Consider the following 16,469-nt stretch of genomic DNA (forward strand, 5'->3'; position numbering starts at 1 on the left):
CCCAAAAAAAAAAAAAAAAAAAACAAAACATAAAATTATTACCAAAAAACTGCTGGATGTTATTTTTGGACTGCTTTCAGAAGCCGTTCAGAGCCAAATGGAGATACAGAAAAGTGTAAAATGTAAATTTTGCCTAATATGTCCCCTTTAAAATATTCACTCAGTAGGTTTTTTTAGTGAAGCATTCGAGTTTCGCTGTTATTTCTCTGTATTTCCACACGGTCTTCCTCTTGCATCCAGCTCTGTGTTTGTGCCTCGCTTCCTGCAGCAGCTCTGCGGCTCTAATGAAGCGTTTTCTCCCACGTCGCCATTCTCAGGCTGAAATCTGCCACAGGAAATTACCATGGCTGTCACCTCAGCGCGCCCGCCACAAGCTGAGCCCTCCCCTCATCTTCCCAGCTATTTGTGTGTCTGGCTTCCAGTTTTGTATCCGTCAGCCTCACCAGATGTGTGTGTGCGTGTGTGTGTGTGTGTGTGCGTGCGCGTGTGTTAATCATTTTCATGTTAAGTAAACAGGGCTTCAGCTGCGTCAGCTGTCTCTCAAGCTGTGCAGAAAACTCCGACTAACCAACAACAGCCTCCCTCTCCTCTTAAAGATCGTATTTTAGCCAAGAATCCTCCTGTAATCTAATCAAATGCACTTTAGATTGATTTTCCGTCTGAATAGGTTTGGATTATCCGGATAAAATCACACAACTTAATTTAGCTGTGAATGGCGGAGGTTTAAGCGCCAACAGTGGCCGCGTTTCTACTGCAAAGGTGCGCTAAACTTTGTTGATATTTGGCTAATGTTTAAAAAAAACGCGATTTTGCAATTGTAGTGTTTCAGAAATGTATTATAATGAGGAGAGAATAAGTTTGTTAGCGCCATAAATAATTAAAAAACATAATTCTCCCACTACTTCCGGAGTACTTCAAAAATACTTTATTAATTAAATATATATTAACTTTACATAAATGTTTCTTTAAAACGGTCCCTTACTTTACACAATGGAATAATTTGTTTTTTTTTTATTAAGTCCTCATTGTGGATTCAAAAAAATGCTATCAAGATTACCCTCTTTTTATTTTGTTGGGGAAAGTTTAGTTTTCTGCCATGATATTTTATGAAAGTTTTAGATTCATTTAGGTTATTTGTGTGGGGTGGTTTATACTCTTATGTTGATTTTAGTATGTTCGGTTTATTAAATAAATACATATACGTTGATAAAAAACAAACACCAACAAAAATGTATTGTCGTCTTCATCTTTTCCGCCAGTAGTAACATCCGGTTGTTGAAAAAACACCACATCCATCCCAGTGCAAAAACTTTTCATCGCGTCTTTTCGAAATTGGCGTGTTTCCAAGAAGCAAAATTATTTTCGTAATTCAAATTTGCGAAATTTTATGGTTATTGAAAACGCACCTAGAGAGAAAGAGATGGAAATAAAGTCGCTCTGCTTTGATTTAAAATGACAAAACACAACTTTGATCGCATTGTCAAAAGTTTCTCAGCCTCCTGCTGTGCCGATCCATTTCCCCCCATGGAGGCAGAAGGAAAAAGAGCCGGGGGCCATGATTCATATTCTTGGCAAAAGCCAGACCAGCAGTCGCCTCATTAGCTGACTGACTTCTATGAGTCACAAAGAAATGGCTTCAGGAAATGTTAAACATATTTATTATTTGTTTTCTAAGTATTAGGGCCATTGTAGATAGAAAAACACCAAGAGGAATAAATTTCCATCAAAATTAAAACAATGTCTAGAAAAATAAAGGAAATTTCAGTCTGAAAAGTTGAACATTTGATTTAAAAACTTTGAAATTTTGAAATTGATCCCAGAAATTTTTGAAAAATTTCTGAGATTTTCAAAAGTTGTAAATTTTCTAACAAGAAAATCTGAAATTTTAAGATTAATCTAAAAGTTGATAATTTCCTAGAAAAAAATCAGAATTTTTTTAGACTGATCTCTGAAATTTTCTAGATAAAACAAGAAAATTTCTAAGTTTGAAAAGTCAAGAAGTTGCTAGAAAAAACAGAAATCTTGAGATTAATCTAAAAAAAAATTCCAGAAAAACTCAGAAATTCCCGAATCTGACCTTTCACCTGCAAGGTCACATCGAACTAACTACCCAAAACAACTTCTTCTCCAGAATATTCATTGTTTTTCTGCTTTCATCAAATCTTATTATAATATGGGAAAAATGTTTTGTTATGAGTTAAATAATTTGCCAGTAAATACAATATCCAAGAGTTACTGACTTAAAACAGGCTCTTATTTCCTCCTGAAAAGTCACTTGTAAGTTAGTTTTGTTTTATTTCAAGTGTAAAAGAAAAGCTGTGTTTCAATAAATGTAACAAAAACAACATTGGACCAAATATGGAACCTTGGGGCGCTCCAGAACCAAAGGGATCTTGTAAGTGAGGAGAAATTGCCAAACTGGATTGAAAAACTGACAGTTTAAGACTGAAACCATTAAATCCAGTTTTCTCTGTTATAAACACGAGAGCAGAATCCTGTGGTCAACAGGATTAAATACAAACTCTGTATTTAATCCACTGGTAGAACGAGTTCGATCAGATGCAACGTCTAAAAAAGAGGAAATTGCAGCTTGGATCCAAAATGGCCGACTTCCTGCTGGGAAGCATCCAGTTGTGACGCTTTGTGATAAAGCATCACATGTAACCCATACCTTAATAATAACCTGTAGACACTTACTAAACATCCGTTTCATTAATCCTGTAAATATTTTTGTTGATCTGATGTAATATTCTAGTTTTAAAGTCGTGTTTACATTAACTGTAAACAAAGAATCATCATAATTAATAGGAATTAAGGCTCGAAAACATCAGTTTCTGTATAGTTATTGTATATATCTTATCCAAAGTATTTGTATACTTTCAAATGAGAAAAAGGAAAATATGAAGGATCCATTGTGATACGGAACATAAACCTCAAATGCCTGAAAAATCTGATGTTGAAACTATTTACAACAGAGATTTAATATTTAAAAAAACCTTAAACTTTTATGGTTTTATTAAGACAGGATACTTTTATCTTCTAGTTTTGTCATTTTAATGTTGGGGGGGAAAAATCAACAAAACAGAAATAAAAACACTATTTGCCTTTTTTGTTCCACCAATCACCTTCCTCAGATCTTAAAGCTCACGGATTCATTCAGTCTTTGTCAGATCCAACTGTTACTTGTTGTGTCTTCTTTTCTTTCTCCTTTTCTTCCTTCCTTCCTTGTTTTCTATCTTTTGCTTGTTTTTTTCTCCCTTTATTTCTTGTTTTTGTTTTGTTTTCTTTCTCCTTTTCTTCTCTTTCTTCCTTGTTTTCTATATTTTGTTCTCTCTATTTTGTTTTCTTTCTCTCTTTAGTGTTTTCTTTCTTTTCTTTCATAATCTAAATGTTTTTTTGAGTGAAAATTCTGATGATATAATGTATAATCATTGGAAAAAAGTTTTAAAATAAAAAAATCTATCTGTAAATTCATTTTTGTAAATGAGGCTTGAATTGGACCAAACTTGATCCTTAAATATGAAACTTCTGGACCTGTTTGTTATTAAAGTTTCTTTGTTCTGATTCCTGCATTACATCATTAAATTTATTTGACTGAAAACAAACTGAAGGTTTCACCTCATTAGTTTCCCTCTGGTCTGATGAGAGTTTATTTTTATTTTTTTAAATCTTTTTAGCAGGAAGTCCCGGTCCAGTTGTTCAGACTGAGCATCAGAGCCGGTGCTGCCTGTTAATAACTAAGCGGCACCTGCAGGATGCAGCCCGTCTCCGGGCTCTCCAGCTCCGCACCCGATTGGACAGCGACCGCGCCGCGTCAGCAGCATCAGCGCGGCTCAGCCAATCAGAGCGCAGCAGGTTAACGCAAACATCCCTGATGCTGCCGCTGTGTAGTAGCAACCCCAGAAACAAGCACTGCTGGTCTGATCCGCGTGGATTCACTCCACGAAGATTAAAGCAGATTAATTGAGCTGATTTAAAATGTTCCCGCAGTGATTGTGACCTTTTAAGAGGCGCTGATTGAATCGGGAGGAAGATGGAGACTCGATCGATTATTGGAGAAAGTACTGATGCGATAGTGGTGGATGATTCTCCGACTGAAGAGAAGGAAATTCAGCAGACTGCCCAGAGGTGGGTTTCTTTTTTCTGGATGGGAAACTGATTTAAATCCGCATTTGGGTTTAATTAAATAAAAAGTCTCAATGAGTGATGATTTCACCTGCTGGAAGATCGCATAAAGCAGCTCTGTTGGCACGAACACTGTAACTACGTGCATTTTAAAAAACATCTTCATGTTCTTTATTGTGGCAGGTCAAATGATCTGCATTAATTTGGTAGGACAAACCTACGGGCTGCCATTGTAACGCTTACAGCAATGTTTTAGTTTATTTAGCCTGTCAGAGAAAACAAATGTTGGTGTTATTTTTTTAAACTAATATTTCACTGTGTTCTTCCTAATTTTATAAATGTCAACGTTACAAACATTTAAGTCAAAAACTACATTTAACTTACAAAATAATTTTTTTTTGCTTTTGAATTAAATATTAAGTTAGGAACTAATGTTTAGTTTGTGAGCTAAATATTTAGTTCCCAACTAAATGATTAAGTCCAAGCTAAATATTTAGTTTTAAATATTTAGTTGGAAAAGAAATATCTAGTTTGCAAGCTAAATATTTAGTACCAAGTGTTTTTAGGTCCAAGCAAAAACATTTAGTTTCCTAAGTATTTAGTTTGAATATTTCTTCAATGTAAATATTATTCAAACTGAATATTTAGTTTGAAAAATCAATATTTAGCTTTTAAGCTAAACACTTAGTTGGAAAGTAAATATTTAGTCTGTAAGCTAACCATTTACTTCCCAACTAAATACTTAAGTCCATTTTCCTAACTAATTATTTAGCTTCCTTCCTAAATGTTTAATTCACAAGCTATCTATTTAGTTTTTAAACTAAATATTTGGAAATGCTTAGTTTGAAAACTAATTATTCAGTTCTCTAAATATTTAGCCTTTAAATACTTAATTAGAAAGCTAAATATTTAGCTTTCTAATTGAGCATTTAGTCAGGCACTGTTACATTTATAAATATATGAAGAACATTTTGAAAAATGAATATTTTTTCCTCTTTGATAGTGTAATAATTAAAATTATTTCTGTAAATGTTTTATTGTGTAACTTTACAAATGCCCACCCAGACAGATCCTGATCACTTTGATAGATCCTGACAGGTCCTGATCACTTTGATAGTTCCTGACAGATCCTGATCACTTTGATAGATCCTGACAGGTCCTGATCACATTGATAGATCCTGATCACGTTGATAGATCCTGACAGGTCCTGATCACTTTGATAGATCCTGACAGGTCCTGATCACTTTGATAGATCATGACAGATCCTGATCACTTTGATAGATCCTGACAGATCCTGATAACTTTGATAGATCCTGACAGATCCTGATCACTTTGATAGATCATGACAGATCCTGATCACTTTGATAGATCCTGACAGATCCTGATCACTTTGATAGATCCTGACAGGTCCTGATCACATTGATAGATCCTGATCACGTTGATAGATCCTGACAGGTCCTGATCACTTTGATAGATCCTGACAGGTCCTGATCACTTTGATAGATCATGACAGATCCTGATCACTTTGATAGATCCTGACAGATCCTGATAACTTTGATAGATCCTGACAGATCCTGATCACTTTGATAGATCATGACAGATCCTGATCACTTTGATAGATCCTGACAGGTCCTGATCACTTTGATAGATCCTGACAGGTCCTGATCACTTTGATAAATCATGACAGATCCTGATCACTTTGATAGATCCTGACAGGTCCTGATCACTTTGATAGATCCAGACAGATCCTGACACTTTGCCCTGCCCTGTTTTTGCGTTTAACAGACTGAGAGCAGCAGTAGCTAACATGTTGACTTGTCAGAAATCAGTTCTGTTTCTTTCTCCTGCTGTTCAGCTTACAGATGTCAACCAGTCACTCATTTTGATCCCCAGCAGCTTTTCTACTTTGCTGGAAAACATCAGACAGTGAGGCTGGAGAAAACATGGAGCTAAACTCAGCAGCATCTGTCGCTACGAGGAGAATGCCGCCTGTTCTTCTCTGACATGCAAAACGCTGAGTCTCCAAGTCACTTCAGGTCGAGTCCCAACAGATCTGATTTCTATAGGAATCAGCAGTCAGTATTTGGATTAGGGCTGTTGTAAACGAATATTTTAGTAATCGAGTAATCTATCGATTATTCTTACGATTAATCGAGTAATCGGATAAAAAATATATAAAATGAAATATTGGTAAATCTGGCATAATACCGGTGTTACTATCAGATATCAATATCAGTCCAATTTTTCATATTTGAGCATCCCTAACAGTTGCTTTTTTGTAGTTTAGAAAACTAACCTGTAACAATAATAGCTCACTTTCTAAGTTAACCAGAAGAAAAGTTATAGAAAAATCTGAAATTATATTGAATTTAATAACAAAGAGGCAGGCTCACAAATATGCTTATAAAAAATGTCTACAATCCAGCTTTTAGTTTATGTATTCATCTTCAGTGAGTTTAATAGATTAATTAAACTCACCTTGCCACCTAACCTGTCACGCTTTGGGTTTGAAAATACGGGAAATGCCGCCTGGAGTGGGAGGAGAGGGCGAATGAACGAACATGGGGTGGAGGGGAGGAAATAGACCAGCGGACTGACGAACCGTTAGACCGGGGGACGAACACGGGGGGAAGCAATACGGGATATTTACGACACCTTCACTGGTCACACTCAGAAACTCATCTACCAGCCATGTACGATGCGCTCCGCCACCCGTTTCTTCAGACCGGGATATGAAATTTATTGTGCGGTTCGTCGGTAAAGCTACATTTACACGGTAAGCATCAGCTACTCAGCCGCCCGCCCTGTTCAGGCTATCCGCTCACCTCAGCGCTCTTCCCGCCGTTCGCTTTCAACCAGCAGCCCCGGAGGAGAAATGCTGCCGTACTCCAGGCATCCCCCAGTCATTTTAAGGATGCTTATTGGTTCCCCAAAAACGATAAAAAGTCGGGCATTATCATCAATCAATAAAATCCCCACGGGCCAATCTTGAAGATTGGACTTTATGCCGCTGAGACTTAGCTTTTGTCAACAACTCAGAGGCGGAAGTGAGAGCTCCGCGCAACGCTAATGAAGTCCCGGCCGGAACACGGTGCGCTAACTAATAAAACATAAATTAACGAAGCTTCGAGGCAGGTAAATTTTCCTCGAGGAATTTTAGTAATCGAGGTACTCGAATCATTCGAGGAATCGTTTCAGCCCTAATTTGGATTGACAGATTGAGAGTTTACTGCATGAGGAAATATGTCGTTCCAGGAGAATGCGAACATTAGGCAGGGCTGGTCAAAGCTTTTTGGGACCCAGGGCAGATTTCATTTGGGGGCCATCGTACTGACATTTCAACACCAGATGCTTCATCGATCCAAAGCTACTCTATGTGTGCAACATACTTACTATTATTAGCGATGTTTGTAATTAGCTTCAACATACTGGTGTCATGGATTTCTTGAGATAATTAAAAGTTTTTGTTCTAACTGTATGAACGGGACTCTTATTTTGAAATACACAGGTACTTAAACTGGACAAATACTGCAAAAATACAAAATCTTACCAAGCATTTTGGTCTAGTTTTTAGAGTTTCTAGATATTTATCGTAGTATATATAAAGTAAGACAAAACTAACTTACAAGTAACAAGTAGCAAGATATAGGAGCTTGTTTGAAGCCAATAATTTCTTAATATTGATGAAAGCTTACCGGTTCCATTGGCAGATTATTTCACTTACAACATGGGAAAATGTCTGCTTATGAAATAATCTGCCGGTGGAACTTGAATGTTTTAAATTTTTCCTCAGAATTTCTCTCCAGATTTTTCTCAAAATTCAGATTTTTTCAACAGAATTCTAACTCTTGTCACAATTCTGACATTCTCTTGGAATTCTGACATTTTTTGGAATTCTGAGTCTTTTTCCCAAAATTGAGACGAAAAAGTCAGAATTAACTTAAATCTTGAATTTTCGGTCAGAATTCTGACTTTTTCTTAGAATTCAGAATTTTTTGAATTTTGATTTTTTTTTCTCTCAGAATTCTGACTAATTTATAACATTCTTGATGAATGATGCCTGCACTTTCTCCCACTCTCCTCGTAGCGGAAAACGATGAACGGATGAGACTGCAAGTTGTTACACAGACATGCTAACTGAAACTGGATAATTTTTCTAATCACAGCTCTACAAACCAAACCATTGCTGCTGATTTTGGTTTCCTCTTGGGACTTTGGAGAAACAACTAGAATCAAAGCCAGCAATGTGATCTACAGGAAACGCGTGTTTAGCTTGTGGTCATTCTGTTAAGCTCAGATTTTCAGCTCCACAAAGTTTTTCCACTGTGTCTGTTTTTAATGTATTCGGTGCACAAAGTGTGGAGCAGCAGTAGGAAGTCATTTCAGATGCAGATTCCCACGAGCAGCTTCATACGAGCCACACTGACGTCAAAGTCTTAGACAGTCCTGTGTGGATCAGTTTTTGTAATTTCTCAGAAATATTAATGAATTATGTAAATTACGGGTCTGTTAGTTAGACGCCTTATTCACTATTTGTGTCTAAATAGTAATAAAATGCTTTATGACAAAGAGGTACTACTGTATATTTTGGTTTACATTCCTATCAGTTTTATTTTAGCACACAAAAACACAGAAATCTTCAGGTTTACTGTATTTTTTACCTCATCTGAGCCCCTTACTGCTCGATGCAGCTGTATCTGTGAGGTCAGCCGGGTTTCGCTGGCTCCCTCTAATGCCATGGTTACGAGACGACAAGACTGGCTGCTGGAAAAACAAACAACGGAGAACGGCCATTACGCAGCAGCTTGGGCTGTTTATGAGTAAATTATGCAATGTTTCAGTTTGGAGCCGAGCTGTGCAGGGGCTGATGCAGAAGCAGGTCGGATATGTTGTTCTGTTGCACATGTATGTTTGAACAGTTGTGGATTGAGTAGAAACTGTGTTTTCTATGGAGTTAAGCTTGATAAGTGTTGGAAAAGTACAGGGTTACAAACACTTTCAGGGTATTTTCACACCTGATTGTCCAGTAGACTTTTGCTACATTTGTTACATTATTCAGCTTCTGCAGTTTTCTTTACACTGCAACATGTCAAACGAACCAAATCCTTTGAAAAACCTGTTCCCATCCTCTCCTCTGGGGGCGCTGCACCAAGAACTGCTGAAGGAAACAACAAGAAAACCTCTGAAAAAGACATGAGCGCAACTTTCTTCCTCATAAAATGTAAACAAAAATGAGTGGCCTCAGATTTTAGCTGTTTTAGGATTTCTCTTTGGAAAAAGACATTTGTCCCGCTAATGCTAAACTTGTGCCTTTGTTTTGGTTGTATTTACCCAGAATGCCCTGCGCTGTAACCCACTTCCTGTTTTTAGAGTGGTCTCCAGTTGATGATCACATAAGCATTTAAGAGTTCACTTCAAACGAACCGAGACCGAGGGTTTTAGGCTTTTAGCTGTCAACATAACACGCTAAATATTAAACGCAGACACGATGTGTAAAAGAAGGAATGCTTTGCTACCAATTGTCAACACTGTGACAACTAGATAAGAAGGTCAGGAAAAAGTTTTAATTAAAAGAAAAGATAGGTCGGTAGAGGGAAGTAGGTCAGTTATGCTAGCTTGACTATGACAACTTTAACATGTAGATGTGCTGCAGAATTCGGCATGTTTCCAATTTAAGGCGACCCAAAAACCAACTCATGATGTGATCCAGCTTTACCATCAACCATCTTCTTCTCCTCTTTGTTTGGCCTACATACAACCTGAAGCTACAAAGTGTTTCTGAATCCATTTCTTACCTCATTCTTGCTGCTGAGCTGTGCATTTCTACTCTGAATCTAAGAGGAAAAGGTTATTGCTTCTGCTACTCCTTCATTTCCAGGTATATCGTGTTGTTGGGGTTACAAGCCTTTATTTATCTCTTTGCTCAGTTGCATCCCGGTGGTTTCTCTGTGCCCCCCCGACGGCTCCGTTGAGGCCCAGCTGACTGTCATCCCCTCTGCAGAGGAGCTGTGTGACAGCTGCAGCAGCCTGGGAAAACCCTCCTCCTCTTTCCAGCTCTACCATCAGGTACGTCTGCGTGTCTCTGCCTGCAGCACCGCGTTCAGCAACACCTGCTATATTTAGAAAATACCCCCAAACAGCCATTGTTTTATTCAAATTTATGCAATAACATCTTCTTAAATGTCTTTGTTCAAATACACGCAGATGATGTTATTTATACGCATGGAAAAACACAATTCAAGTAGCAATGACATTACAGTCTACACTGAAAAAACACAACATATTACCAAGTAATGTTGGTCTATTTTCTAGTTCAAATATCTTATCTCACTTGAAATAAGACTAAATTAACTTACAAATATCTATTTAGCAAGTTATAGGAGATTGTTTTAAGTAAATAATGCCTCGATATTGAAGAAAAACTACAGGTGAAATAATCTGCCAGTGGATTTTATAAATTAAAATGTCTTGTTCCACTTGCAGGAATTATTGACTTAAATCAAGCTCAAACTAATCAAAACTAGTTGCATTAGCAAATTATTTCACTTATGACACTGAAAAATGTCTCGTTATGGTCCTAGTACTTTTTCAGTAATTATTTACTTAAATAAGGTCATATTTTTTTGCCCACATGTTACTTATAAGTTAGTTTTGTCTTATTTCAAGTGAACTAAGACATTTGCACTAGAAACTAGACCAAAAATACTTGGTAAGATTTTGTATTTTTGCAGTTTTCTTGGACTTTTTATAATAATTGTGTAGTACTTGGCTTTGTTTTGTATTTACTGTTTTATAATGTGTGTAGTTAAGTCACTTTAACTATGCTTTGTTTAACCTTTATTATATGCATTGTCCAAAAACAGATGAAAAACAGCATTTTGGCTAATTCTGATGCATTAAAAAAATGTTAAAGTGCATATCAGTCCCTACTAAATACGTAGTGCACTTTATCTAACCATCCCTATTTTATTTTATTTTTTACTTTGACTAGACCAACCATAAACTGTGTTACTCTTCCTTAAGGTCCCGCAGCGTCTTCAGACTGGAGCCTGCCATTCGCCGTGCCACCTTAAATGCCCCCACTGCAGCCATCACGGACCAGTCAAAGCCCGCTGCTGCCATTCGAACGCAGCGTGTTCTCATGCGGACGGAGGGCTGGCGGTGAAACCCGGACACAGCTGTGGTTCTGCCCAGCAGGGGTCCTGCCACGGGTCGGCCAGGTGCCACTGGCTGCACGGGCCGAAAGAGACCAGAACCAAACCGAAGCAGCGGCAGGTTGTGTCAGTAAGGTGGGACAAAATAAAACACCAAGGCATGTTTCCCAGTAATGAAATATGAGAATGTTTGCCTCATGTTTTAATGCTGGCGGACAGATTTTGTTAGATTATTTAAGGCTGAAATGATTAATTGGATTAAGAATCGATTATTGTAATAATCCTTAACTAAATTAGTAATTTAATAATGAACTAGAATATAAGGACTCATAAAAAGATCAACTGCTGAAAGAACAACAAATTCAGAGCAGTAATTAAGGCAATTTGTACAAAAAATATAAGATTTGTAAAAAACAATTTCTACCCAGAACACCTCTAGTGCCCAAGTTTTAGCTTCACACAATTCAAATAATTCAAATGTTAGACAAGTAGATAATTTCTGTCATAATTATGTTCTGTTATTAATATTACAGGACTGGAGGATTTTACTTCATAATTAGAAAGTGAGTATTAAATCCCAGTGTAGGATTCATCGTTTCTTAATTTTCTTCTCTTATTTTTAAATATTTATTTTGATTGCTGTGTAGATTTTTATTTCATTTCTGTTTTTGCAGGTATTCCCAGCTGTTGGTGGACCGACCGTTACTGGTGCTGCTGGTTTGTGCCGTCCTGCTGCTGGGATTGTCACTGGCTGGACTCTTCATTGGGTCTCTGCCAGACTTCTCTGATCCGCTTCTGGTGAGTAAATGAGACGCGCCGAGTCAGCAGGATTTGTCTTTAAAATCTCACCTCAACGCATCTGGTGAGAAGCAGACTCAAGGTGCTTTCACACCTCAAATCAAACCTACAACAGAAACGTCTGGGGATGTATAATGATGTTTCCAGGCAGTTCAGTCTCACATTTAATTTAAATTATCCTGCTCAGATAGTGAACACTAATTGATAATGAAAGTAAAATGTGAGCAAATCAACAAAAATATTAAGTACGCAGCACTCTGAGAGCAAAAAAATTACTTTTAGGAGTATTTTTACTGCGCTGTACTTCTTACTTTTACTTGAGTAAAATTTCTGAATGAAAAACAAACATGTTATAACCAAAAAATTCACCAGACAGACACACACCTGCAGTTTTTATTAAAGTTTCCTAAGTTTTTTATTGAAAGAAACTGATTTGCAAAATTTTCTTTTGTCTGATTTTGTTGTATTTGTTAGTTATATGAATTGTTGTCCTTAAAATACTAAAATTTCCACCTAACTTTACATTTTGGTCGATCTGATGTAATTTTTAAAATATTAAATGATTGATAATTTGATCAGTTACTCTGTTCTTGTGTAAACTTTTTACCAAATACTTTTTACTCCTGAGTAATTTCTTTCACAGCCACTTTTTACTTTAGTAGAAATATGTTGTTGAAGTGGTGCTACTCTAACTTGAGTAAACGTTTTGTGTACTCTGCCCTCTGCAGCGTCTTTTCCTCATAATTATCTTTGTTTCTGAATCATTTGCTCCGAACGTCTCAGGGTTTCCAGCCGCGGGGAACGTACATCGGCGTTCGGCTGTCCAGCTTGTCCAGGCTGCAGCAGGAAACCGGCCCGGGGAAAACTCTTTCTGCTGAGCCACCGCAGCTCAGCAAGAGGTCAGCAAAGAGTCAGAGCATAATGAGAAGTTTCTGCAAACCATTCTGCTGAATATTTTAATGGTTTTCAAGGTCAAACCAGCAGAGTTTCTTTTAACTGGTTGAGGTCAAGGTCATTGCAGATGCTAAATGTTAGCCTGATCTAGTTCAAAACTAGCAAACTTTTCTCAGGTGGAAGAAAAATGGTTTGGGTTAGGTAAGAATCTTGGCCTTTCACAATAACAAATGTTTCTAGATGATAAATTCCCCCAGAATTTGTTGCGATAAACAATAATATTGTTGTTTTGAGACCATTTCCAAATAATCTAATGGAAATAGCATAATTATACAAGAACACATTCTCAAAGATAAATAAACTTCAGATTCTAATGAACACTTATCACTGGAACTGGAAGACATTTTAAATATCCAAAATAAATAAACAAAACAACAGAAACGACAAATAAAATTATGAAGTCTCAAAAAAAACGGTTAGTTCAGACCAAAGTGCCAAACTGAAGACTTTTATCATCCAGATTTTGTTAGAAAGACAGAAAATAAAAGAAATTATAAATTATGTAAATGGGAATTATTGAGCTCCCTTTAATTTATCACACAATTAATTGATTTATTGTGACAGGCCTAGATGCAAGCTATTGTTTAATAAGTTAATCTAAAGTTGATTTAACTATGGACAACACCATTGTCTTCTGTCAGAGGGATCTTCAAATTTGCTGTAATACAGACTGCTACAGGAAATATTTTCTAACAGCTATCATCACACACAATAACTATGAAGAATTTGAATTAATATGAGTAACAACAATATTTAATTTCCCAATAAAGTATTTTTGAATTTATTAAAGATTAATCGATAAGCATCCATTTTCTTAAAAACCTGAGTTTTCTCTTATTTTAAGAGGGTCAACCATCTTTGCATAACATATTTGCCTGAATTTGTTCATATTATGCTGACTAAAAAAAATAATTTTAACATTATTTTGCATCGGCTATTTTAATTGCTGAATAAACAGAAAATTCTGGTTTTCTCTCATTTACAAACATATTTATATATTTAACAAAAAACAGGAACCTCTTCAGTTTCTGAACAGAAAAGTAAAAGATGAAAACAATAACATGTGGAACACGTAATTCCCCGTGAAGAGAGAGATGTCTATACAGAAATAGTCTGTGGTTGCTCTTGAAGAAAGCTAAAACTTTTCTCCATGAAGTGTATTAACTCACCACAGCCATCAAAATCAACCGTGCTTATTGGCGCCATGATTTTCCGTCATGTCTAACTTTAGGAACTTGTCGAGTGTTTATATTTCTAAACATAACCGTATAAAGTGCATTTTTGATCCCACTATGGACTCCGTTTGGACAGTTTCTTTTGGTATGGCCCGCCGCCATCTTTGTTTCTATTTCGCTTGAAGATGACCAGCGGGGCCCTCTGCTGGTTGGCGGCTAAACTACAACACTAAATAAAAGAAGGCTGCGTAAGCTGACGTTATTAGTCATTCAATTGGAACTAATTTGAATCTATTAAACCATTATGCGTAAAGTGGATTAATTGTTTGTATCTCTAGTTCAAGAACAACCAGGAATGGTCAAAGCTTAACTGAAAACATCTGGAATACCAGTGCTACTGTCCAGTGAAGCAGGTTAATCACCACTTTGGTTAAACCACATGGTCAGAGGAGAAAAAGATTACTATGGCTGGCAAGAAATGACAAAAAATATGTTTGGAGAAGTCAAAGTGAGGCTTTCAGTTCTTAATATACTGCCAAGCTCAGCGGTGGCAGCTTAATGCTCTGGGCTGTTTTACTGCCAGATAAGCTGATGAATTGCAAAAAGTGGACGGAAAAATGAAAATAGAGAATTAACTGGTGGTTCTGGTGTATCAACAGGACAATGATCCCCCAAACAAACTAAGTTTAGGATCATTAAATCAGGTGTGATGGAAATTTATGGAATGTCGGTGCCAAGGCTTTAAAAATATAAGAAATACGCATCCAAACTTTCCTTTGTACTGATATTAAGCTCCAAACAATAAGCCAACCAAATTAAAAGAACTTTGGCAGTCCTGCCAATGAAAGTGGTAACAATATCCAGCAGGAGTGAAGCCAGAAGCTTTAAATGTCGAGCATGTGTATAAACCCTGTGAGGATTTCATAAAAATCCACAATAAATTACAATTTGTGTGATCAATTCTTGTTTATAAAGTTAATTGCAGTTGCTTGTTATGTGATTATTCCACCATGAAACAATTAAACCCTCCAGGCCAAAACTAATGAGTTGCTTTTCCCTATAATGGCTGTACATTAATTAAGAATTGATTATTCATAAAATTAAAGTATAAAGTATTTACATTTGTAATAGCAGACGTGTTTCCTGACATCCCAGCTTTGCCAAGGCCGGCGCTGTCAGCAGAGACAGTAATGGCAGTCAGCTCGCCTCCAGAGGTCGTCGTATTAAGAGGATGCTGGCCGCTGACTTTTCTCTGGACACTTTCCTCTGTGATGCTCCAGGTGAGGAAGTCCTGAACCACCCGGTTCTTTAATTAAAGGGCACACATTCAAAATTTACATTTTGCATGTTTTTATACTTTCATTTGTGTTTCTGCTGCTTCTAAAAACAGCCGAAGCGCTTAAAAGAAAACGCCAAGATGTTCTTTGGCAATAAGTTAATGTTTTACATGTCTAGAACATGGGTCGCTTCAAAAACCTCCTGATTGCACAATTAGACTACGCTGTTACCTAGCAACTGCAGTGGAGTTCCACCTGTCACCTAGCAACCCAATAAGAACTCCAGCATATTTGCTCAGCTCGTTTTACCATTGTACAATGGCTGCTGGATTTTGTTGTTGGCTTACTATTCAGAAATCACTTGCTGCATTCTTGTTGGTTTTGCAGGAGGCCCCATTTCTGCTTTTCAAAGATATAAATTTTTATAATTGTGCATCTGTTTGGAGCCATTTTCACATGTGAGAGTAAACATTAAGTTGGCGGCGCTGCCAGAAGAACTTATTTAGATTTAAAGTGACAAGACGCCTTAAAGCAGCTCATTCTGAGAGGAACTCATAAAAGTTAGAAATTACCAGGCTAAAATTTCATTAAGAATGATTTAGTGATAAAGATATTTTATACAGATGAGGAGTGTCCAAACTTTTTGCCAAAATTGTTGACTCAAAAGTAGTAGAGGGCCAATAAAAAGAAAAAAACTAACTAAAACTAAGCAACAAAAGCAGCCCGATTCTTATTGAAGATCCAGCTCTTGGAAAGGATTTTTTTTTTTTTTTTTTTTTTTTTTTTTTTTTAATATTTATTTATGATTTTCAAGAATAAACAGGCAAATTACAGGACAAAACAACAAGGATAAAAAAACAAAAAAACAAAAACAAAAAAAAAACTAACCAGAATCATCAAAACAAAAATCCACAGAACAGAACAATCAAAACACTGTCAGCTTACAAAGGGTCTGATAAGAGGATAAAATGCACATCATATTCTAG

At 36.7% G+C, this 16,469-nt stretch overlaps 1 protein-coding gene across 1 annotated transcript in view; it reads left to right on the forward strand.

The window, feature by feature from the left end:
• Nucleotides 1-2,275: 2,275 nt before the first annotated feature.
• The window catches only part of disp2 (dispatched RND transporter family member 2), a 28,447-nt gene continuing 14,253 nt past the window's right edge, over nucleotides 2,276-16,469 (forward strand). The window contains exons 1-7 of the mRNA XM_014987853.2: nucleotides 2,276-4,128; nucleotides 10,053-10,191; nucleotides 11,149-11,414; nucleotides 11,813-11,842; nucleotides 11,954-12,077; nucleotides 12,861-12,976; nucleotides 15,362-15,486. Of these exons, the coding sequence (XP_014843339.2) occupies nucleotides 4,034-4,128; nucleotides 10,053-10,191; nucleotides 11,149-11,414; nucleotides 11,813-11,842; nucleotides 11,954-12,077; nucleotides 12,861-12,976; nucleotides 15,362-15,486 (895 nt within the window). The 5' untranslated portion in view covers nucleotides 2,276-4,033. The remainder of the gene's footprint in view (nucleotides 4,129-10,052; nucleotides 10,192-11,148; nucleotides 11,415-11,812; nucleotides 11,843-11,953; nucleotides 12,078-12,860; nucleotides 12,977-15,361; nucleotides 15,487-16,469) is intronic.

The sequence above is a fragment of the Poecilia mexicana genome, unplaced genomic scaffold, assembly GCF_051168715.1.
Source record: "Poecilia mexicana isolate PSO_F unplaced genomic scaffold, ASM5116871v1 scaffold_22, whole genome shotgun sequence".
Taxonomy (NCBI): Eukaryota; Metazoa; Chordata; class Actinopteri; order Cyprinodontiformes; family Poeciliidae; genus Poecilia; species Poecilia mexicana.